The sequence below is a fragment of the Pelophylax lessonae genome, assembly GCF_965119305.1.
Source record: "Pelophylax lessonae genome assembly, chromosome: 8".
Lineage (NCBI taxonomy): Eukaryota > Metazoa > Chordata > Amphibia > Anura > Ranidae > Pelophylax > Pelophylax lessonae.
Genome location: NC_138775.1, coordinates 131783263 through 131808871, shown reverse-complemented (window position 1 = coordinate 131808871; position 25609 = coordinate 131783263). Strand labels below are relative to the sequence as shown.

The 25609-nt window shown below is 43.2% G+C and overlaps 1 protein-coding gene across 1 annotated transcript in view; it reads right to left on the bottom strand.

Moving 5' to 3' along the window:
* The window catches only part of WBP2NL (WBP2 N-terminal like), a 62512-nt gene extending 41203 nt beyond the window's left edge, over positions 1-21309 (bottom strand). The window contains exons 1-2 of the mRNA XM_082265798.1: positions 21166-21309; positions 18134-18242 (exon numbers count right to left, since the gene is read on the bottom strand). Coding sequence (XP_082121924.1) covers positions 18134-18242; positions 21166-21224 — 168 coding nt within the window. The 5' untranslated portion in view covers positions 21225-21309. The remainder of the gene's footprint in view (positions 1-18133; positions 18243-21165) is intronic.
* Between the last annotated feature and the right edge of the window lie 4300 nt (positions 21310-25609).

The following is a 25609-nucleotide window of genomic DNA, read 5'->3' as shown; positions in this document are numbered from 1 at the left end:
TGAAATAGATGCCGAATTCCATGGCTCTTTAGCCTGGATCCAGCCTCCCGAGGGAGAGAGGACAATAAATACAGGAAAAACCAACAGACACCTGAAGGGTTCCTCTCTCTCTCACCCAGCCCCATAGGCTAATCCACCCCTGTGACTGCCTACCTGAGCTGGGCCGGCGCTACTGCCACTCGGTTCCGCTGGTTTCACTGGTCCATCTGCCTCCTGCATCTTTGCGCCAGAGCCGGACCGCCAGCTACCTGTGGCTAGCGTTTTAAATAAGCCGCCATGGTCCCGGTGTCCTCACCGTTGCAAGACCCGGAATCGGAAGTGACGCGTCGGAAGCCCTGCCCCCCTCCTGCATTCCAAAGGCCAGAACTCAAGGCCTCAATGCGCACCGCCTGTCCAGCTCTCCCCTCCGGCTGCAGAGATATGTTTCCCCCACCAGGAGAGCCAGGCAGCAGACATCCAGCCCTCCCCGGGCTGCAAGGAGGAGAAGCGCCGGTGTGTAGTTAAGTTAGTCTTGTCGGGGGCCACCTCAGCCAATACAGGTACCGACCTCCTGAGCTCCACACCTGCTCCTCCTCGGGTGGAGGAAACATAAAAGACTGGGAAAGTGGGATGGTGACCGTCCTTTATTCACCTTTGTGTTTCCTGCTTCCAGAGGTGGAGCCTATTTCTCATGTTCTGTCCTGGACAGACGGAGAAACAAGCCTTTTCTCAAAGAGCAAAACGCACATTAAAAATCACGCACATTGGACCGCGGCAAATGCTCCATGAGCTACTTTGCCTCATTTGACAGGTGTAGGATAGCCCATTCAACAGAACTGGCTGAACTTTGTTGTTGTGTGAAAAAGCATCCGTAAAGTGGTTGTAAAACTCAGACATGAAATATGAACACCCTATAGTGTATTTGTCTCAATCCAGTGTTTGGGTAACTAACCACTGAACACAAAGGAGTCACTTTCAAAACAAGTTTTCCTGACACCAAGAGAAAAAAAGTGACAGCGGAGGGAGCTTCAGCACACAGTCTGCGATTGACAGCTTCAGCTGTGTTCCTGTGAGAAAGGGGGGGGGTGTGTCCCTTCCCTCCAATCAGCTCTCATTGAGCTATGCAGAGTGTAACTTCAGTTCCCTGCCCCCTGCTCGCCGAAAGCTCAAACAAGCTGTATAAATTCGGCATTTTGAACGGATGGTAAAGAAGAGAAGACTGCAGATAAACAGGTATAACTTATATAGGAGGATTTGTTTCATCTCTATGCATCACCTATATCCAGTTTTACAAATCATAAACAACAAATTTTAATGTACCGTATATACTCGAGTATAAACCAACTTTTTCAGCACATTTTTATGCCCCTCTCGGCTTATACTTGAGTCACTTAACTGTTCTCCCTGGGGCTGACCGAACGTCAGCTGCGGCGGGCCGACATGTACATTGCCGCTCGGGAAAGCCTGTACGCACTCGGCCATTCTCGGGCAGAGAGCGCATGCACAATGACGTGTGGCGCCAGGTGGCACCATTTTTAAATCTAAGGCGCCTCTGGGATGGGTAAGTAAGACCCCCCTCTGCATATCCTGCACCATACCCTCAGCCCTGCATCTCCTGCACCATGCCCGCAGCTCCTGCACCATGCCCACAGCTCCTGCATCTTCTGCACCATGCCCACAGCTCCTGCATCTTCTGCACCATGCCCGCAGCTCCTGCATCTTCTGCATCTTCTGCACCATGCCCACAGCTCCTGCATCTTCTGCACCATGCCCGCAGCTCCTGCATCTCTTGCACCATGCCCGCAGACCTGCATCTCCTGCACCATGTCCTCAGCCCTGCATCTTCATCTCCTGTCCCATGCCCACAGCCTCTGCATCTCCTGCACCATGCCCGCAGCCTCTGCATCTCCTGCACCATGCCCGCAGCCTCTGCATCTCCTGCACCATGCCCGCAGCCTCTGCATCTCCTGCACCATGCCGTAGCCTCTCGCATCTTTTGCACCATGCCCGCAGCTTCTTCCTCTCCTGTACCATGCCCACAGTAGCTGCTGCATTTCCCACCCTAGGCTTATACTCGAGTGAATAGGTTTTCCCAGTTTTTTGTAGTAAAATGGAGGTGCCTCGGTTTAAATTCGGGTCGGCTTATACTCGAGTATATACAGTAATATGTATGGCGCAAACACAACCCCAAGTGCTGCATCCTAGAATTTGCATATGTCAATTGTAACTACTAAAATTGTCAGTGAGATCACTAATAATTTATGAAAAATGTATTATTCGTTACAGGCACTTATATAATCGCTAGAAATTTACGCAGAGCGTTACATATATACTGTTAATTCACATCAGTCCCTGCTTTCAAGGAGCTTACAATCTAAGGTTACTAACTCACATTCATACATACACATGCAGTGCTGTGAAAAAGTATTTGCCCCCTTCCTGATTTTTTTGTGTTTTTGCATATTTGTCACACTTAAATGATTCAGATCATCCAATTTTAAAAATTACACAAAGATAACCATAGTAAATACAACATGCAGTTTGTAAATGATGATTTCATTTATGAAGAGAAAAAAAGCTGTCCAAACCTAACTGGCCGTATGTGAAAAAGTAATTCCCCCCACTTCCTAAATTATGAATGAACTGTGATTAACCACATTTTTTTGGAAAGCTGAGTTAAGTGTCACTTGCCACACCTAAGCCCAACTACTGCCAGACCTGTTGAATCAAGAAATCACTTAAAGCGGTAGTATCCCGCTTTTTGACACTTTTACCTACAGGTAAGCCTATAATAAGGCTTACCTGTAGGTACAAATAATATCTCCTAAACCGGCATGGTTTAGGAGATATTTACAGTGCATGCAGCCGCTCTCGCGAGCGGCGCATGCGCTCTGAAGGTCCGGGGGTACCTTCAATTAATTTGCCGGGAGCTTGCCGGAAAAATCACTCCCGCGTGCATGCGCGGGAGTGACGTCATAAGCGGCTCCGGCCAATCATCGCGCCGGAGCCGTCTCTTCCGGCCAATCACCGCGCCGGAGCCGGAGCCGCCGAACCCGGAAGAGACGGCGAGGGATCATGGCAGCGCCCACAGCGATGTCCGGGGGTCCGTGTCAGGGCTTCGATCTAAGGTAAGTTACACATAATGGGCTAGTATGCGATGCATACTAGCCCATTATGCCTTTGTCTTGCAGGTTTTTTTTTTTTTTTTACCAAGGGTTTACAACCGCTTTAAATAGAAGTTAAAAAAGTAATAGCCCCTTAAACCGAATAACTGGTTGTGCCACCCTTGGCAACAACATCTGCAATCAAGCATTTGCAATAACTTTCTTTCACATCGCTGTGGAGGAATTTTGGCCCACTCTTCTTTGCGGAATTGCTTTAATTCAGCCACATTGGAGGGTTTTTGAGCATGAATGACCTGTTTAGGATCATGCCACAGCATCTCAATTGGAAGTCCAGACTTCCAGACTTTGACTGGGCCACTCAAAAACCTTAAATTTAGTTTTTTGAGCCATTCAGAGGTTGAGTTGCTGGTGTGTTTCGGATCATTGTCCTGCTGCATAATTTAAGTGCGCTTGAGCTTGAGGCCAGGAAACGAATGGCCAGATATTCTCCTTCAGGATTTTCTGGTAAAGCTCAGCATTCATGATCTAATCAATTATGCCAAGTTGTCCAGGTCCTGAAGCTGCAAAGCAGCCCTAGACACACTGCCACCACCATGTTTGACTGTTGGTAGGATATTCTTTTTATGAAATGCTGTGTTAGTTTTACACCATATGTAACGGGACGAACGCCTTCCAACAAGTCAACTTTTGTCTCATCAGTCGACAGAATATTTGCCAAAAAGTCTTGGGGGAAAATCAAGATTTTTTTTGGCAAATGTGAAATGAGCCTTTGTGTTCTTTTTTGGTCAGGAGTGGCTTTCTTCTTCGAACCCATGGATGCTATTTTTGCCCAGACTCTTTCTTATTGTTGAATCATGAACATTGACCTTAAGTCAAGTGAGGCCTGCAGTTCTGTAGATGTTGTTTGGGTTCTTTTATGACCTCCTGGATGAGTCATCGTTGTGCTCTTGGAGTATTTTTGGTAGGCCGGCCACTCCTGGGAAGGTTCACCACTGTTCCACATTTTCTCTATTTGTGGATAATGGCTCTCACCATGGTTAGCTGGAGACCGAAAGCCTTAGAAATGGCTTTGTAACCTTTTCCAGATAGATAAATGTAAATTACAAGTTTTTACATGTCATGGACATGTTTTTCATCTGTTCTTAAAATTCCTTTAGACTGCAGCATGAGGTGTTGCTTTTTTAGATCTTTTAATGCACTTCACTTTGTCAGACAGCTTCTATTTAGGTGATTTATGGATTCAACAGGTTTGACAGTAATAAAGCCAGGGTGTGGCAAGTGAAATTTAACTCAGCTTTCCAAAAAATGTGGTTAATCACAGTTCATTCATAATTCATTTTTTGACATAGGGCCTGGCAGGTTTGGACAGCTTTTTTCCCTTAACCACATCCATAAAGGGCGTATTGTAATATGACGCCGGCAGGATGGCTTTACTGTTCCGGGCGGACGTCATATGACGGTTCCAGCTGCTACTGCGCGCCCACGGGGGCGCGCAGCGATCAGGGACGAGGTTCGTCCCTCGGACATAGCCCATCCCCGATCAAGGTAAAGAGCCAATAGAAATTGGCTGTTTACCATGTGATCGGCTGTGTCAATCACAGCCGATCACATGAGCGGCTCCAGCGCGAGCCGCTCGTTCTCTCTGCAATGCGCGCCCCCGGGGGCGCGCAGAGCAGCGATCGGGGACGAGGCTCGTCCTCGGACAGAGCCAATCCCCGATCTAGGTAAAGAGCCAATGAAATTGGCTTTTTACCACGTGACCGGCTGTGTCCAATCACAGCCGGTCACAAATGTCAACAGAGAACAGGTAACTAGCTGTCACCGTGTTCTCCTCCTCACACACTGATCCCGTGTGAGGAGGAGATTGTGGTAACAGCTAGTTACCAATTACAGTGCACCCCAAACACACTGATTGCCCCCCCCCCCCAATAAAGAGCACCTGTCACTAGCCCATCAAAGTACCTGTCACTAGCCCATCAAAGTACCTGTCACTAGCCCATCAAAGTACCAGAGTACCTGTCACCAGCCCATCAGGTACTCTGATGACAGGTACTCGGGTACTCTGATGGGCTGGTGACAGGTATTCGGGTACTCTGATGACGTGTACTTGGGTACTCTGATGACTGGTACTTGGGTACTCTGATGACTGGTACTCTGATGACGGGTACTCGGGTACTCTGATGACAGGTACTCAGGTACTTTGAGTACCTGTCACCAGAATACCCATCATCGGAGTACCCGAGTACCTGTCACCTACCCATCAGAGTACCCGAGTACCTGTCACCTACCCATCAGAGTACCCGAGTACCTGTCACCTACCCATCAGAGTACCCGAGTACCTGTCACCTACCCATCAGAGTACCCGAGTACCTGTCATCAGAGTACCTGATGGGCTGGTGACAGGTACTTGGGTACTCTGATGGGCTGGTGACAGGTATTCGGGTACTCTGATGATGGGTACTCTGATGACGGGTACTCGGGTACTCTGATGACGGGTACTCTGATGACAAGAACTCAGGTACTCTGATGACAGGTACTCGGGTACTCTGATGACAGGTACTCGGGTACTCTGATGACAGGTACTCGGGTACTCTGATGACAGGTACTCGGGTACTTTCAGTACCTGTCACCGGAGTACCCGTCATCAGAGTACCCGAGTACCTGTCATCGGAGTACCCGAATACCTGTCACCTACCCAGCAAAGTACCCGAGTACCTGTCACCCTTCATACAGCCACCATGTCCAAGTCCAAAAAGGTTTATATATGTCCTCCGTTTAAACCTAAATACCGGTGTTATGGCAGCAGATAGCTGCCATAACGCTGGTATTTTTTTAAACGGTGGACGGTTGGCTTTCCGATAAGGGTGGTCCCAGCGGTGGATTCGCCGTGGGATCACCCTTCCGGGATGGCGGAAGAGGTGCCCCCCCCTCCCGCCGCGTTCCGGTCCTTTTCCCCGCTTACCTGACCCGCCGGCAGCGGGGAAAACGATCCGGTCCCAGATCCTCACAGACAGGATGTTGAATGAGGGCAAGCTTGCCCTCACTCGACTCTATGGTCTTGGAGGACTGGAGCTACGGCAAATGTCGTTGCCTAGCAACCGGTTTAAAGGTCCTTTTTTTTTTTTTTTCATTTTATATAATTTTTTTTATTTATTTATTTATTTCTATCTTTTAGTGTACTTGTGAGATCTGAGGACTTTTGACCCCAAATCTCACAAAAAAGAGGTCCTGTCGTGCCTATTTCTATTACAAGGAATGTTTACATTCCTTGTAATAGAAATAAAAATGATCATTTTTTTTTTTTTAAAACGGTGTAAAAATAAAAAATAATAAAATAAATAGTAAAAAAAAAAAAATTAAAGCGCCCTGTCCCCATGAGCTCGCGCGCAGAAGCGAACACATACGGAAACCCCGCCCACATATGTAAACGGTGTTCAAACCACACATGTGAGGTATCGCCGCGATCGTTAGAGTAAGAGCAATGATTTGAGCCCTAGACCTCCTCTGTAACTCTAAGATGGCAACCTGTAGACATTTTTAAATTGTTGCCTATGGGGATTTTTAAGTACCAAAGTTTGTCGCCATTCCGTGAGCGTGCGCAATTTTGAAGCATGACATGTTGGGCATCTATTTACTCGGCGTAACATTATCTTTCACATTATGGAAAAAAATTGGGCTAACTTTACTGGTTTCTTATTTTTTTCATTAAAAAAAAGTGATTTTTTTCCCCAAAAAATTGCGTTTGGAAGACCGCTGCGCAAATACGGTGTGATAAAAAATATTGCAATAATCTCCATTTTATTCTCTAGGGTCTTTGCTAAAAAAAAATACATAATGTTTGGGAGTTCTAAGTTTTCTAGCAAAAACTGATTTTAGCTTGTAAACACCAAATGTCAAAAATAGGCCTAGGCAAGTGGCCAGGATGCATGATGGTGCTCCTTGGATGTTGGGCCCCTCTATATGGCTAGGCGGTGAAAAAGTTTCACACATGTGGTATTGCCATACTCAGGAGGAGTGGCAGAATGTATTTTGGGGTGTCATTTTTGCTGTGTACATGCTATGTGTTAGGAATATCCTATAAATTGACAACTTTGTGTAAAAAAAAAAAAAAAAGTTTTTATTTTTTTCCCACATTTTTCCAAAAACTTGTGGAAAAAAATGACATGTTCAAACGACCCATAATGCCTCATAGAATATACGTTGGAGTGTTTGCTTTCCAAAATGGGGTCATTTTGTGGACTTTTCCATTGTATTGGTGCTCTAGGGCCTTCAAAAGTGTGATAGGTAGTAAGAAAGTTTTATGTGTATTTATGCTCCTAGAAAGCCTGAAGGTGCTACTTGGATGTGGAGGCTCTTTTTGTGGCCAGGCTGTGTAAAAGTCTCACATATGTTGTATCACCATACTCAGAAGGAGTAGCAGAATGTATTTTGGGGTGTCATTTTTGCTGTGTACATGCTATGTGTTAGAAATGGCTTATAAATTGACATCTTTATAGGGAAAAAAGGAAAAAAAACATTTTTCTTAATTTTCCCAAGAATTGTGGGAAAAAATTATGACTTCAAAAAACTCACCATGCCTCTTACTAAATACCTTGGACTGTCTACTTTACAAAAAGGGGTCATTTGGGGGGTATTTGTACTGTCCTGACATTTCAGGGCCTCAAGAAAGGAGATAGGCCGTCAGTACATCTGGTGTAATCAATTTTCAGCAATTGGTACCATAGCTTCTAGACTAAATAACTTTCACACAGACTAAATAATATACACTAATTTGGGTTAATTTTACCAGAGATATGTAGCAGTATAAATGTTGGCCCAAATGTATGAAGAAAAATTAATTTTTTGCAAAATTTTATAATAGAAACTAAAAAAAAGTGTTTTTTTTTTTTTTAAATTTTTGCTCTTTTTTTGCTTATATCACGAAAAAAAAAACCCCAGTTGTGATCAAATACCACCAAAAGAAAGCTCTATTTGTGTGAAAAAATGATAAAAATTTTGTTTGGTTACAGTGTAGCATGACTGAGCAATTGTCATTCAAAGTGTGAGAGTGCTGAAAGCTGAAAATTGATCTGGGCAGGAAGGGGGTCTAACTGCTCTGTATGGAAGTGGTTAATAAATGAAATCATCATTTAAATTTGTATTTACTCTGGTTATCTTTGTATAATATTAAAATATGTTTGATGATCTGAATCATTTAAGTGTGATAAATATGCAAAAAAAAAAAATATCAGGAAGGGGCCAAATAAAAGAGGTGCCAATTCCAATACTAGCATGTCTTTGCTCCATCCACAGATTTGTACATGAGCTGAAACATACATCAGCCACCAAGTTCAAGCTGCAATAGGAGGTCTCAGGCAGTGGATGAAGAAGCAGGAATACAAATTGCCAAATCCACCCATTGCCAGGGTCATTTTTTTATAGGCAAATTGTAGAAAGTGTGTTAAATTGTATAAGGTAGCAGTTTGTCTGTTTTTTTGATAGTAAAAATGGGTTTATATTTTGCAAAGAACCGGAAAGGACAAAAGATGATTTAACACACCCACAGGTGCGGTCATTCTGCTCTATACTTACGATCAGGTGGGTTTAGCATCTCCCCATATCGCCATACATAGGCTAAAAACTGGTAAATTAGACATATGTATAAATACCTTAAAGGGTAGCTCCACTTTCTTGGGAAAAATGAAGCATATACAGTGCCTTGCAAAAGTATGCACCCCCTTGACTTTTTACCTATTTTGTTACATTACAGCCTTAAGTTCAATGTTTTGTTAATCTGAATTGTATGTGATGGATCAGAACACAATAGTCTAAGTTGGTGAAGTGAAATGAGAAAAATATATACATAAAACTATTTTTTAGAAATAGAAAATTGGCATGCGTGTATGAATTCAACCCCTTTGTTATGAAGCCCATAAAAAGCTCTGGTGCAACCAATTACCTTCAGAAGTCACATAAGTGAAATGATGTCCACCTGTGTGCAATCTAAGTGTCACATGATCTGTCATTACATACACACCTTTTCTGAAAGGCCCCAGAGGCTGAAATACCTAAGCAAGAGGCACCACTAACCAAACACTACCATGAAGACCAAGGAACTCACCAAACAAGTGAGGACAATGTTGTTGAGAAGTACAAGTCAGGGTTAGGTTTTAAAAAAATATCCAAATCTTTGATGAACCCCAGGAGCAACCATCAAATCTATCATAACCAAATGGAAGGAACATGGCACAACAGCAAACCTGCCAAAAGACGGCCGCCCACCAAAACTCACGGACCGGGCAAGGAGGACATTAATCAGAGAGGCAGCACAGAGACCTAAGGTAACCCTGGAGGAGCTGCAGCGTTCCACAGCAGAGGCTGGAGTATCTGTACATAGGACGACAATAAGCCGTACGCTCCATAGAGTTGGGCTTTATGGCAAAGTGGCAAGAAGAACGCCATTACTTTCAGCAAAAAAAAAAAAAATGGCACGTTTTGAGTTTGCAAAAAGGCATGTGAGAGACTCCCAAAATGTATGGAGGAAGGTGATCTGGTCTGATGAGACTAAAATTGAACATTTTGGCCATCAAAGAAAATGCTATGTCTGGCTCAAACCCAACACATCAATCACCCAAAGAACACCTTTCCCACAGTGAAACATGGTGGTGGCAGCATCATGCTATGGGGATGTTTTTCAGCAGCCGACACTGGGAAACTGGTCAGAGTTGAGGGAAAGGTGGATGGTGCTAAATACAGGGATATTCTTGAGCAAAACCTGTACCACCTTCCAGCAGGACAATGACCCCAAACACATTGCTAAAGCAACACTTGAGCGGTTTAAGGGAAAACATGTAAATGTGTTGGAATGGCCTAGTCAAAGCCCAGACCTCAATCCAATAGCAAATCTGTGGTCAGACTTAAAGATTGCTGTTCACAACCGCAAATCATCCAACTTGCTGGAGCAGTTTTGCAAAGAGGAATGGGCAAAAATCCCAGTGGCAAGATGTGGCAAGCTCATAGAGACTTATCCAAAGTGACTTGGAGCTGCGATTGCTGCAAAAGGTGGCTCTACAAAGTATTGACTATAGGGGGGTAAATAGTTATGCACATTGACTTTTTCTGTTATTTTGTCCTATTTGTTGTTTGCTTCACAATAAAAAAAAAAAAAAAATCTTCAAAGTTGTGGGCATGTTCTGTAAATCATAAAGTGAAAGCTCTCCCGCTCTGAATATGTGTCGGACTTACAATACCAGTGAATTCAACAAAATTTCAAATAAAAGCAAAGTGCAAATATCATGCTGCAGCATTGGAGGAGGACGATTTAAGGACAATACTTTTTTACTAGTGATTCCACTGCGCATGAGCCCTAACCATGGGGGGCAATCATTTGGGGTGAGTTGCCAGCTGATGGGAGCGGTATAACAATGGTGGTGGATTTATTGTGACCCAATCTTATCACGGGACTCTCATTATCTGATCACATTCTCACTTAAAGTTTATTTCATAAGAACTGCATTGTGTACGGAGCATACTGGACTAGTCCCTTTGCACATCTATTTGAAGACTGCTATTTATTTATTTATTTTGCCACTAATATTATTTATTATGTGATTTATTTATTTGCACATGCATTATTTATTTGCCCATGCTCTTTCTAAATGTGCGGCTTAGTGATCATTGTTTTGAATGGGAATCGTTCTGTAAATCAAATGATGCAAATCCTCAAACAATCCATGTTAATTCCAGGTTGTGAGGCAACAAAACACGAAAAATGCCAAGGGGGGTGAATAATTTTGCAAGGCACTGTACAGTTGCTACTCGAGTCATATTATAATTGAATGTCATTAATAATTACCTTTCCTTTTCAATCTGCAGCACTGTAATTTTCTGTAAAATGCAATGTAATATGCTTACCTGGAGGCATTCTGTACACAGATCGTGTACAGAATGCCCTCAAGAAATGTCATTACCTGCTTGTGTGATTGACTTACTGACTTTCCCTGAAGTCTGCACTAAAATACAAGTCAGATTTTGGGCACCCTATTCAGTAAAAATCTAATTCTTGGTAAGATACTACCAAAGAGGAAATCAGGCCTAAAGGCATGCAGACCCTGCCACTTTCCTCATTAGGGTTCTGCAGGTACAGCAGCTGATTGATAATTATACAATCCCTCCCATTATGTTCACTCTGAACATGGACACAGACAAACAAAGCCATTTCTTTGGGGTAAAAAAAATATAGGAATCTGCAACAAAATTTGTTAAAATTCTTACAATGTACATTGATCACACAGTGGGGAATGTTTTTCTCTTATAAAAGTGGAGTCACTCTTTAAAAGTGGTTGTCACCGCTTACATTTACCAAATGAAGTGACTAGCCTCCTACATTAGTTGTACCTGCTTATCTGCAGCCTTCTTTCCGCTATAATCTCCTAAAGCACAGATTTTACAAAGCATTTCTGAGTTTTAGAAAGTAGGGGGTGGGAATGTCACACCCTGAACAGCATAGAGCAGGGAGCTGAGTGTAGTCTGAGACCTGAGTGGATTGAATTGACACAGTCTCCCAGGGAAACACGCACAGCTGAAGCTGTCAGTCACCTGCTGTGTGTTGGAGGGGGAGGGGCCATACCTGGGGATTGTCTGGTGACCATCGACTCTATAAGGAGTGTCTCATGCAGAAAGCAGAGGAACGAGAGAACAGACAGATATAAAAGCAATTACACAATATAGAACAGGGGTGTCCAACCTTTTGACCTTCAAGGGCCACATTGGAAGAAGAGAACTGGCCTTGTGCCACACATAAACTATACTAACAATAAGGATAGCTGATGAGCAGAAATGTTAGGCAGATTGCATCACTGATATAGATAATGTACCTAGCTGAGTAATCAAACTTTTTTTCTGTAATATCTTGTAGTATAAAGGAAGCAAACACAAAACTAGTGTGATATCGGACAAGTTTTTTAAAAAACGAATGCATTAATATCTGGTTGGATGGATGTACAACTGTGGCCACAAATTTTGAGAATGACCCAAATATTAATTTTTCAGAAAGTCTGCTGCCTGAGTTTCTATGGTGGCAATTTGCATACAGTCCAGAATATTATGACGAGTGATCAGGTGAATTGCAATTAATTGCAAAGTCCCTCTTTAATTTCAGACCTGCCACAAAAGGACCAGCTGACATAATGTCAGTGATTCTCTCGTTAACACAGGTGTCAGTGCTGACAAGGACAAGGCTGGAAATTACTCTGTAATGCAAACGGAGTTAGAATAACAGACTGGAAGCTTTAAAACTAGGGTGGTGCTTGGAATTATTATTCGTCCTCTGTTAACCATGGTTACCTGCAAGGAAACATGTGCAGTCATCATTGCTTTGCATAAAAATGGATTCACAGGCAAGGATATTGCTGCTACTAAGATTGCACCTAAATCAACCATTTATCGGATCATCAAGAATAGAGGTTCAATTGTTGTGAAGAAGGCTTCAGGGTGCCCTAGTGCAGCAAGTGCCAGGACTGTCTCCTACAGTTGATTCAGCTGCAGGATTGGGGCACCATCAGTGCAGAGCTTGCTCAGGAATGGCAGCAGGTAGGTGTGAGTGCATTTGTACACGCAGTGAGGCAAAGACTTTTAGAGGATGGCTGGTGTCAAGAAGAGCAGCAAAGAAGCCACTTCTCTCCAGGAAAAACATCAGGGACAGAGTAATATTCTTCAAAAGGTACAGGGATTGGACGGCTGAGGACTGGGGTAGTCATTTTCTCTGATGAATCCCCTTTCCGATTGCTTGAGGCATCATTAAAAAAAAAACATGTCCGGAGAAAAAAAAAAATTGTATTGAGACCGTCCTCCACCCCGCCTCCTCTCAGTGAGCTCAGTGAGGATATAATGCTTTCAGTCCTTGCTCACTGAGAGGAGGCGGGGCGGAGCTGGGCCTCAATACAATACATACAGTACAGCTCACTGAGAGGAGGCGGGACGGAGGCGGGGCAGAGCACGCAGTGCAGCTCATCTCCTGTGTAATAATGCAAGATTTCTTGCCCTGAGATACATCCCAGCACACACTGCGAATCGCCGAATGACGCAATCGCCGACCAGACCCGGAAGTGAAAAGAGGATAAATAAAGCAGAAAATAAGGTATTTACTAGCAACAAAAAAAAAAAAAAACTTTCCATTGGTAAAAGTCGTTTTAAAGGGGATTACATACATCTAAAGTCACTAAAATGGGTGGAACTCCACTTTAACAGGATACCAACCACAACTGTCTTACAAGGTCCTACCCAAGTGATGTAGTCACCTCCCTTTTCCCCCTCTTTTTAACCACCTGAGTCCCTAGTGCCCCATTTGTGGCTTCGCACTAGGCCCACTCTCCCTTGAGTCTTAGGTAATAGGATGTTACCCATTCATTTTGTTGCCTTACCTTTATGTTATTATATTACACTGTTGCCTGTGTCCCTTCTCATCTGTAGGAAACATGCTGTTTGACAGTCCTCTTGCGAATATTTCTTTATCTAACCTATACCTGTGTGGGCTGTGTCCCTGTAATTTATCCCCTCTACCTTGGGCATAATTCCTATTTGCCCTCTACTTCTGTATGCCTATTTTATTCTATAATAAATTGCGTGGACAAGAAACGAAGTGGCTTGGGGAACAAAACATCAACATTTTGGGTCCATGGCCAGGAAACTCCCCAGACCTTAATCCCATTGAGAACTTGTGGCCAATCCTCAAGAGGCGGGAGAACAAAAAAACCTAAAAATTCGGACAAACTCCCAAGCATAGATTATGCAAGAATGGGTTGCCATCAGTGAGGATGTGTCCCAGAATTTGATTGACAGCATGCCAGGGTGAATTGCAGGAGTCAACACTACAAATATGGACTCTGCATAAACTTAATGTAATTGTCAATAAAAGCCTATCACTTATGGAATTCTTGTAATTATACTTCAGTATATCATAGAAACATCTGACAAAAAAAGATCTAAAAACACTGAAGCAGCAGACTTTGTGAAAAATATTTGTATCATTCTGAAAACTTTTGACTAGGGCTTTAGTAGCAATTCTTAATGAATTCTCAAGGTGCTCATTATATATTTGTTTTTGCCCTTCGTGTGCTTTATTCTTGAAAATAGTTGCTCACATAGATGCTGGGAGATTGGGGAAGATAAAACGTATCCACTAAAAGACACTATCAAATTTTTTTTCGACTGCCTGTGTTCAGCAAATGTAAATGCCTTTTTGAAAACCCCTCCCCCCCCCCCCCAAAAAAAAAAAAAAAAAAAAAATCAACATTTTGAAGTTTACAATTTTGTTTCCGCCCGTATTCATAGACACCTGGGGCCGCAGGTTGGGCACCCCTGCTATAAAAAGGTTAGCTTTGTTAATTCTTCATTTCTGAGGTTTACAATCACTTTAAACCTGTCACCCTCATAAAAATAAAAGTGCTAATAACTATATGGTTTCACTTCAAGTGGTAGTAAAGGCCCATTGTTTACTTGTACCTACAGGTAAGCATAAAACAAGGCTTACCTGTAGGTATAGTAAATATCTCCTAAATGTGCGCCGTTTAGGAAACATTTACTATACAAGCAGCCGGTGACATCACCGATGCAGGTGCACTGCGCTCTTGATGGATGGCATGCCATCCATTGAGAGAGCCATGCCACGATTGGGACGTCATTGCGGCTCGGTCAGTCAAACTGCCGAAGCCCGTAAACCCGGAAAGAAGACCTGGTGAAGATGGAAGCCTTGTTGGTGACAGTGCACAGCTGAAGGGCTTCGTTGCAAGGCAAGTCTTTCATAATGTGCTAGTATAGGATGCTATTATTTTGCACAAAAAAAAATTCTGGAAATGTATTTATTTTTTTTGCGGTTTTAATACCACTTTTAAATTAACTTTTTGACCACAGTGAGAAGCAAGATGGACATTTTTCCTCCAACAAAAGAAATTCTAACAGTGTATGTGGTTTTCATTCCATAAAGTCTATTCATTTCAAAATACAATATTTAACCAGTTCTGGACTGCCCTTATGCAGAGATACATCGGCAGAGCAACCCTCCTGCGCAAAACTTTGTACCTGTACGTCATTACGTGCACTGGGTCTGGGGTGCACGCATGAATAGAAAGAAATCAAATATCAAAGAACTAATAAAATTCCTTTCACATCACACAAATGAAATACAATAAAACGTAAATAATGCCACGCCAAAGGTATAGAAGTGAAAAAAGTGGCAAAATTTCTTAAAATCCCATACAAACAAATGTGGATGAATCACTAAATAATCTTAAATTCCCATAAAAATGTGAATAAATTACATAAATCCTCATCAATAGTGAAAAAGATGCAGGCAAAATATTAGAATAGATATTGTCCTCCTAAATTCAAAAAAAAATCAAAAATACAAATATATTATATATATATATATATATATATATATATATATATATATATATATATAAATAAATAAATAGTGCATCAAAAAAGCACCCACCGGCGACCCGCTCCCGCTGTGATTGGACACAGCAGGAGCCAATCAGCGGGTCTGGCAGATCAGATGTTTGCCGGCACCCCATGATTGTTCATCAGAGAGGCAGAACGGTGGTCTGCCTATGTAAACCAGGAAGACCGCCATTCTGTGATAGAAGAAGATAAGAGATCTTGTGTTCCTGCTAAGGGTTCAAGGGTATTGGGGGGGGGGGGGGGGTGCTATGACTGGGGGAAGACAGAGATCAGGAACACTGATCTCTGTCTTCCCCCAGTCATAGCACCCCCCCCCCCCCCCACACAGTTAAAATGCACTCCCAGGGAACACATTTAACCATTTGATTGCCCCTGTCATTAGTACAGTGACAGTGCATTTTTTTTAGCACTGATCACTATTTGTGTCACTGGTCCCCAAAAAGTGTCACATTGTGTCAGATTTGTCTGCTGCAATGTCGCAGTCCCACTAAAAAGTGCTGATCGCCATCATTACTGGTAAAAAAAAAAAATATTTTTTAATTCCATAAATCTATTCCATAGTTTGTAGACGCAATAACTTTTTCGCAAACCAATAACTTTACTTTTTTTTTTTTTTACCAAAAACATGTAGCAGAATACATATTGGCCTAAACTGATGAAGAAATTTTATTTTAATTTTTTTATTGCGCTTTATAGCAGAAAGTAAAAAATTGTTTCATTTTTTTCAGAATTGTCATACATTTTATTGTTAATAGCGCAAAAAATAAAATTCACAGAGGTGATCAAATACCACCAAAAGAAAGCTCTATTTGTGGGGCAAAAAAGGACTTCATCTTATTTGGGTACAGCGTCGCACAACTGCGCAATTGTCTGGCAAAATAACGCAGTGCCTTATCGCAAAATATTGCCTGGTCATGAAGGGGGGTAAACCTTCTGGGGCTGAAGTGGTTAAAGCAAACTGAATTTTGAAGTACTTTCAAATGACTTTCATCAGGTCACTGTACGAGTATTTGTAAAAATAGTAGATTGAAAATAAACTAGTGTATGGCCAGTTTACAGCTGAAGTCCAGGTTTACTTTCCCTTTAAATAGTTTGTTCGGGCCAACTCTTAATTTATTACATGATGTGGCTGCTGTCAGCGCTGTATAAATTGTACGTAGCATTAGCTACATGCAGTATACAGCACTCTGGTCCCACTGCAGCACATGGACTGTGTCTGCTGCAAGAACAAAAGTCAGTCGAGTGGTTCTTAGCTGGAAGTGACGTTATCTACCCGCCTTTCCATCTCAGTCAGACTCAATGTTGTTCTGCTAAAAGTCACGAAAGTCAGCCATAGACAGTCAAATTTCGACCGGTTCAGCAAGAACTGGCCGAGATGTGGACCACCTATGAGCAGGTTGAATGTAACCAAGTTGATTGATCAATTAACTTGGGTAAAACCAGCCAGTCAGATTTTACAAGCGATTATAGCTAGTGGGTGTTATAGCCGCTAGCTATAATCAGTGCTCCGCAATTTTCTTTCCTGCAACCCGTGCTCTATAGCTGGCCTAAGTCACTGTGTTGTGGGAACACAGTGCTGTATACTGTATATAGCTGATGCTGCCTACAGTTTATGCAGTGCATAGGGGAGCACAGCCAAACCATGCATGTGAAAAGAATCAGGATATACAAGGACTCAATTCCAGTTCCGTATGAAGACCTTTTGGATGAAACGCGTCGGGGCGTGGCATTTGGCACTGATGTCTCGCTGCTGAGCGATTCCGGGTCGCCAGCAGCAACCCTCATGAGTTTATATTCGTTTTTTATTTTGGCACTTGATGTGTTTTTTTATGAAATAAACCTTTCTAAACTAGGAATACACTTCTGGGCTCTGGGTGAGCCTATTTATTCCCAGTTGGATCCCGGTACGAATGACTGGCGGAAGTGATCCACTGTGTGATTTCAAGAAGGACTTCCATATGTGTTTGAGGCTTAGGCTGGACTTCCATATGTGTTTGTCAAGAAGGACTTCCATATGTGTTTGAGGCTTAGGCTGGCCATACACTATACAAATTTCTTATTCAATTTCCTTTAGATTTACCTTAAACTATGTAGTGCAAGGGCCTGCCTGATTGCATACAAATTGAAAGTGTTTAGGTTTGACCCTATATTACATGGTTTTGGTAAATCTAAAGGAAAGTTGAACAAGAAAATTGTATAGTGTATGGCCAGCCTTACTTGCTGCTTAAATTGCAGCCGCTTTACCCAGTGAGTTTGCCATTGGTGGCGGTACATTTGATTGGACACCACTGCCTTGCTGTCTTCTCACTGGATTGGTGATTTTACTATGGACTATATTTTGTTCTATAGAATCATTTTATATGGACTCTTTGTTTAATCCTTAACATATATTTATGTATCTGCATGTTTTTATGCTTGAACACTTCGTGTTTTTTTAATATTTCTCTATAAGTTGGATACACTTTTTATGTGACAGCTGCCTTGATTTTAGATACCCATTATACACACAATGCAGAATTCCCACACTAAATGTAAAATTTACATGTTTCAATTGATAATACCTAATGTCCATTTTTGTTAGGACTTACCCTAAATGGGGTGAGATACAGTAAGCCCTTTTTTGTGCCTTTAAATGCGTCCATCTTGTAAGCCATATCACTGAATGTGAGTTCCACATCTTTGCACATTTTAATAATACTAAGGGAGAAAAAAAGAAATATAATTAGAAGGTCTGTTAGGACATAAAACAAAAATGTATCTTATATTAAATCCGTGCCAAGAGAAACACTGTGGCTGCAATTGCTGAAAATGCTATCTGTGTGGCTGCCATGGTAACCCAATGGCTTCAATACGATAAGTCAGGAGTCTCCAAACTTTACTTCAATGGCAACTTTGTATAATATACACATATTTGTGGGCCGGAAAACCATTTATAAATAAATGCACAGTAGAAGAATAGAATTGGACATACTACTGACAGCGGGCTGGATGATGCTCCTGTATCCTTCGCCGGCACCTAAATGCTGGAGCATCATGCAGCAGGGATAAACTTTGGGTGTGCATGGAGCTTTACCATGCGGGATGTGTGTCCCCATCACAGTCTCCCCATACATTTGTGTCCCCATCACTTAAAGTATCCCGCAAATTGGTGTCCCCTATTAGAGCCCCCCCACATTTTTATGTCCTCATCGCCCATCACAGTCAGAGTCTCCCTGCACATTTATGTCTCCCATAAAACCCCCACACATTTGTGTCCCCATCAGACACACCACCCACCCGCAACACCCGTAAGTGAAAGTAAAGTTTCATTTTTTTTCCTAATAAAATAACAAACATGTCATACTTACCTATTCTGTGCAGTGATTTTGCACAATTTAGCCCAGGGCCTCCTCTTCGGTTCCCCTGGCTCCTCCCTCCTGCTGTGTGCCCTAACAGCAAGCAGCTTGCTATGGGGGCACCTGAGCCAAGCCGCAGCTCCGTGTGTCCATTCAGACATGGAGCCGCGGTTCGCCCCATCTCCTCATTGGCTAACTGAGTTTGGTTGAAAGCAGCGGGCGCCGATGGCGTGGCTGCTGTGCCTCAGCCATTCAGGAAGGAAATTTCTGGAGGAATTTGTGGACATCGCTGGAGCGAGATGAGGCTCAGGTAAGTATTAGGGGGGCTGAGGGGTCCTGCTGCACACAGAAGGATCTTTATCTTAATGCATAGAATGCATTATGATGAAAAAAAACCTTCTGCCTTAACAACCACTTTGAACCCAACCCCTGCACAATTTTTAATGATTTCACAGTTCCCCCTTGCATGTGTCCTTTACCACTGTACAGTGCGTCTCAGACAGTGATTACACTGTCTGTGCAGACTGACAGCATCTCCCGACTTCTGTCCGCTGGTATTACACAAGCACTGTACGTCAAATGACATAGCTGAAGAAGGATACTGGTAACAGCAAGGCATGAAGCCGGAGCCAGAAAGGTGGCAACTAAGTGGTGCACTAAGGCACTTCACTGGTTTCTAGGATGCCAACAGTCCTAGCAGCAAACACAGTGAGATGCTGGGAGGGGGTTGTGCATACTGCAGGAGGGGGTGAATATGAAGCGCAGGTTCTACAACCGATAGAGACCATCCCTGCAGTGAGTGAGGACTCCAGCTGCGGCCTGGAAAAAATGGCCTGATGTGGCCCGCATGCCGTACTTTGGAGACCCCTGCTCTAAGTCACTGACCCAGAACAACTACAAAGATCTAAAAAGTCAAAACTTCTGACCTCAATCTTTTCTCCAGGTCACCGACATCACTGATTCACACGGCAGCCAGGCAACTAGCAGTTTCAGGATAAGCAATGGCAGCCTCTATACTTCCTCAACCTGTGCTGAGAAAAATTCTGAGGCTGTCCTTGCTGACCTCCCTCTGAAATGCCATATGCCTAGCTGTCCTGCTTATAAAAGGTCCGTACACACGATGCGAAAATCGGAAGGGAAATTTCATCCGAAGGATCTGCCGGTTTTCGGATTGTTAGTATGGTGCTTTCGACAGCCGCTTACGAATTTTTGGACGACAAAATCGGGATGTGCAGGCTATAAAATGTTTATTGTACGTCAACACAGCGTCCGATTTTCATTTAATTAGTACAGTTTTTGTCTGAAAAAATCGTAAGAGCAAGACTAGGCATGCTCAGAAACAAAAGAACGCATACAAAACAATCCAACACATGACATCACTTCTGAAGTAGAATTCTGTCGTACGGGAATTTTCATATGAAAGTAACCTTTTCACTTTCCACATCAGACTAGCATGCAACAAAAAACGGACGACAGATCGTTCGATAATCTGATTGTGTGTACGAGGCTTAAGAGAGGTATGGAAGAACATTATTTTTTGGGTCACAAGAGTGCATTTACATTGGTCTCCTGTGATCCGGATTCAGCTAATAAGCGGGTTATTGCCTAGTACCTGCTGACACCACAGAGGCATGCCAAGTCAGAGAAGGATCCTGACAATGTTGTCAGGATCCACCCACTTGCTTGATTGACAGCTGCACTGCTGAAAGCCAGAGCCAGCCGCACCTATGCTCGCCCCAGCCTGTGCCCCACAGAGACAGAATGGGGTGCAGTGACAGACGGTCACTATTCAGAGGCCATGTGATCTTTCTGTTCTCAGTCTCAGAGCTGGCATGGCATATGTTTGTTGTCTTATAACAACCCCATCATTCTCTTTTATTCCAGGATTTTATGGCATTCAATGACAGCAAACAACATATGACGCCCCGATCAGCTGATTTGTCATGTGATGACAGGTCATGTGACATGTCTATTAATGCAGACCAGTAATAATGGCAGACACAGGCCCATCATTGTACAATCACAGGCTGATCCCCCTTTATAATGTATATTATCAGCACTGGGGGACTCCAGGACAGTGCAGGCTGGATGGGACTTGTAGTCCCCCAATACCTGTCCATGTTTTATCATAGATCTGATCATCCACACAATGACAGAAGTTCTAGTATAAGCCTGCCCAGATGGGGGTGGGGGATACATCATTCAAGGGGGGGAGGGGGTTTATAGTCCTAGAACAGCTGTCATACACATACATGATCTTCCCACATCCCAGCCTCAGCACTGACCTCTCTCCATTGTTAACAATGACTGTCCCATTCTGAGAGTGGTTCTTGTTTAAAGCCATGTCGTATGTGCCCCGTCAGTCGTGGAACACAAACCAGGAAGTTATGGAGACCGATGACCCGAAATTACTGACGTCACCTCCTTGTGTAACCGATGAGTCAGCTGACCGGCATTAATGAACTCAAAGGGTGTGCATTCTCAGTAACGACCACGAGATGGCGACATTGTTAGGAGAATTTTCTAACTGTCTACAACTGATAGCCTCATGTAAGGTCCTCATCCGCAGAACTACATTGTACTACATAGAACAATACACTGCAACGTGCTGAAAATTCATCTTCTGTAATGTGCATTTCTATATATTTTTATGCACGTTGCAATGCATTTTTTGTTATCCATTTTAGCCATTTGACTTTTGGAAGGTTTTACCCCCTTCATGACCAGGGCATTTTTTGCTATTCGGCACTGCGCTACTTTTACTGGCAATTGCTCAGTCATGATGCAACACTGTATGTTAATGAAATTTATATACATTTTTTTCACACAAATATAGCTTTTTTGGTCACCGCTGGCTTTAAAAAAATAAATAAAAACAATGTATTATTATATAAACGGGGAAAAAAATAAAACACAAAAGGTAAAAAAAAAAATCTCTTTTCTGTTATAAACATTTATATTATAAAATATAAAAATAAATGGTACAGGTAAGCAAATGATACAGGTAAGCAAAAAGTTAATTGCCATCTGTTGATAAGTATTTTGCAGTCCCTTTGCACTGTCAATTTCTGAACACGTAGTCATATTATAAAATATAAAAAAATGTCTTCATAAATTTAGGCCAGAATGTATTCTGCTACATGTCTTTGGTAAAAAAAAAAAAAATAGTGTATATTATTTGTTTTTTGTGAAAGTTATAGGGTCTGATATATATGTATATATACGGGAATTTACGCAGCTATAGACACTATACAAGTAATGTGATCAGTGACTTAAAGTGAGACTAGTGACACTAATACAGTGAGTAGTGCTAATACTGTACACTGTCACTGTACTAATGATACTAGCTTACTAGATGGGGAGGGGTTAACATCTACAGGCAATCAAAGGGTTAACTGTGTGTGTAATGATGGGTAATGTGTGTAATATGTGCTGCTTTTACATTACTATCTGGCTGTTAAATAGCCAGATCCCTGTTCACAGTATACATACCTCCCAATCGTCCCGGATTCTGTGGGACCATCCTGAGATTGCAAGTAAGGTCTGTGCTGGAGTCCCGGAATAAGTTCTGGCACTAGGCTGCAGTCATTTGAAATTTTCCACAACGAGTGCAATGTGTGCTCTCACACACTGCACCCAGGGATGATTCCTGTCAGCAGGGGCACCAACTGCTTCTTTCCTGTGCCTTAATCTTTTTTGCAGCCATATGATGCCAGGACCGCTGGCGTCCTAGCAACTGATGATGTTTTGCAGGCAGGCAAAACTTCACCTCCAAGCTCCGCCCCCCCCCCCCCCCAGTTCCGACTCCTACTTCCTAGCTCCCAGTGGCTCCTGGCAGGTAAGGTAATGGCACACAAGGCCGGGACAAGGTGGGATGGGGATGGGAGTGGGGGGAGTGCAGTGGATTGCTGTCTTTTCCTTCCATGTAACGTGCATTGCTGTCTGTGCCTTCCATATAACATGCATTGCGGTCTGTGCCTTCCATGTAATGTGCCATGCTGTGACACACTGCATCTAGTGGCAGGCAATGGTGGCAAGTGACATGCTCCCGGATCCCGCTGATTCTGCATTATGGTCAAGTTTAATTATTTAATTTTATTTCTAGAAATAAATGTGCTTCAATCATCCTGACACCATATAAACTATGGTGTCATGATAATTAAAGTGCTAAAACCAGACATTGCAATCACTCGTGGCCAACACCCCCCCCCCCCCCCCCCACGAAACTGGTCACCGGTGTCAAAAAGACTGATGTACACTATATTCTACATTACATACTTCTGACCTAAGTATTCATTGTCTTAACAATAGCTGGTTTTGCAGAGGCTTACGTAGCGTGCCGCAGGTCTTTACCTCCGTCAAGTGTCCCTCATTCTCAAGTTCAAAAGTTGGGAGGTATGCAGTATATACAGTAGAGTCCTGTGTTTTTGTAAACACAGAACTGTGTGTGATTTGACACAGCCAATCGGCTGACTTCTGCCAAAATCATTGGCTGAAATCAGCTGCTAAACTCGTGTTGTGTCTAAACACAGCACGGGTCGGCAGGGGCGCGCGCACACAAACAAGCAGGTAATGTACAGGCAAGCAAACAATTAATTGCCATCTGTTGATGAGTATTTTGTAGTCCTATTGCACTGTCAATTTCTGAACACGTAGTTCAGAAGCGTTGAATAATCATTATCAAATATCCAAGTCCTATTTCCTGTTACATCATTTCTAGTTCCTGTTATGGATTGTGAGAGGAGAAAGTTAGGGTCCTTTCACACGGTGCGCCGTCCGATGAGGTCCATTCTCTGCTCAGCGGGGATCGATCCACCGATCCCCGCTGAGCAGGCAGATGACAGCTCTGTCTCCGCTCTGTGTATGGAGACGGAGCTGTCAGATCCCCGCTCTCCTCTATGGGGGAATCGGATGAGAACAGACCGCCTGTCCGTTCTCATCCAATCCGATCCGCTGGACGGATGGAAAATAGGGTTTCCATCTGTCCGGATTTCACGGATAGGATCGGAAACAGATAGCAGCGGGTGTCAGCGGAGATGCTGTCCCATAGGGATGCATGGAGAATCCGATCAGGTCCGCCTGAAAAACTGACAGGCGGATCTGATCGGATAGTTTGTATGAAAGGACCCTTAAAAATCGTTTATTCTTTCTTGCATTGTGTTTACAGACATTGTGTTAAAACGTATACACGTTGTATTTTACCTTACTGCACTGAAACGTTATAAGGGAAGTATAGTCAAAGCGTTTTTGGCCATACTTCTCTTGGGCCGCTGTTAGCTGACATCGCAGATACGCTCCAGGGTCTGGAATGATTCTGTCCATTTTGAGAGGATTCACCCAGTGGCCTGATTAACAGCTGGCTCCAGCTCTCATCGTGCGGCGGTGAGCACCAGAGGGGCAGGTTGGAGAGCAGTGACTGAGCGATTAGCATTAATGTGATTGCTCAGTTCTCAATCCTAGAGCATGCAGAGAACAGCTGCAGCATTATACTGATACTACATCATTGAGGTGAGCATGTGTATTCGTTTTCTTTTGCAAGTCCATACTTCTCCTTTAACTGCTTCCTGCCCAGCCTACAGTAATATGACAGCTGGGCATGAGCTCCCTGGTACCAGGAGGATATCATATGAAGTCCTCCTAGTCCTGCATCTCCTGCGCACTCTTGCAGCCATGCTGCAGCTCGATCTGTCACTCAATGACAGATCAATGTATCGGGCTGGCCCCGGTATCATGTGATTGCTGTAACCAATTACAGAGATCACATACCAGTTATACACAATGAATGGCTTTCATTCATTGTGTACTGTTGTAATTGGTCACAGCAATCACATGGTACAGAGAGGGTCAATCTCAGAACGCTGTACTACGTGATAGCTGTGGTCAATCACAGCTATCCCAATAGTACATAATGGCTATGAATGGAAGGCAATCATAAACTGATTGCTTAAAACAGTAATCATCACTGTTATAAGCAATCAAAGTGTTTAAGAAAATAAAAAAATAAAATAAAAAAATCCTGATAACCTACCCAGAGTAGTACAATGTCACTACAAAAACACAGATGACCCTGTACTGCTCTGGTGACAGTATACAAAAAAATGTGAAAAAAACCCACATTTTCTTCAATTTCTAAATTTTCCCTAAAATTCTGACAAAAAATACAACTTAAAAAAACTCAACATTTCCCTTACTAAATACCTTGGACTCAATGCCGGGACAAAGTCAATCCCTTCCCAGGGAGAAGATGGGAAACTACGCCCCCCCATTGTGTGGATGCAGAGCTCCAATCTTCTCCCAACCCCCAGTACACAAATCTCACCCCTCCTCCCACCCCCCCAGTACAGAGCTCCCCCCATCCCTAGCCCCCCATAGAACACAGGTCCCCCATCTTCCCCACTGCAATGCTATCCCACTCCATAGCACCCCAATATACAGCTCTTCCTCCACTTCCTAGTACCCTAAATATATACAGAGCTCCCCCACCTCCCAGCACCCCCCAATACACAGATCTTCTCCCACCTTATAGCACACCCAATATACAGATTTGCCCCCCATTCCTAGCACCAATGGTGTAGGTAAGCTGTAGCGCATCAGTGTGAAAGCAGCCTTATAGGGGTCTCAGGACAGTAAGAGCTTATTTACATTTGTGGTTTGTAGGGCGGTAAAACTCCATAGTTGAGATGTGTTTTTACTACATCTGGGAACAGTTTCTCCACTTAGGAATGACTG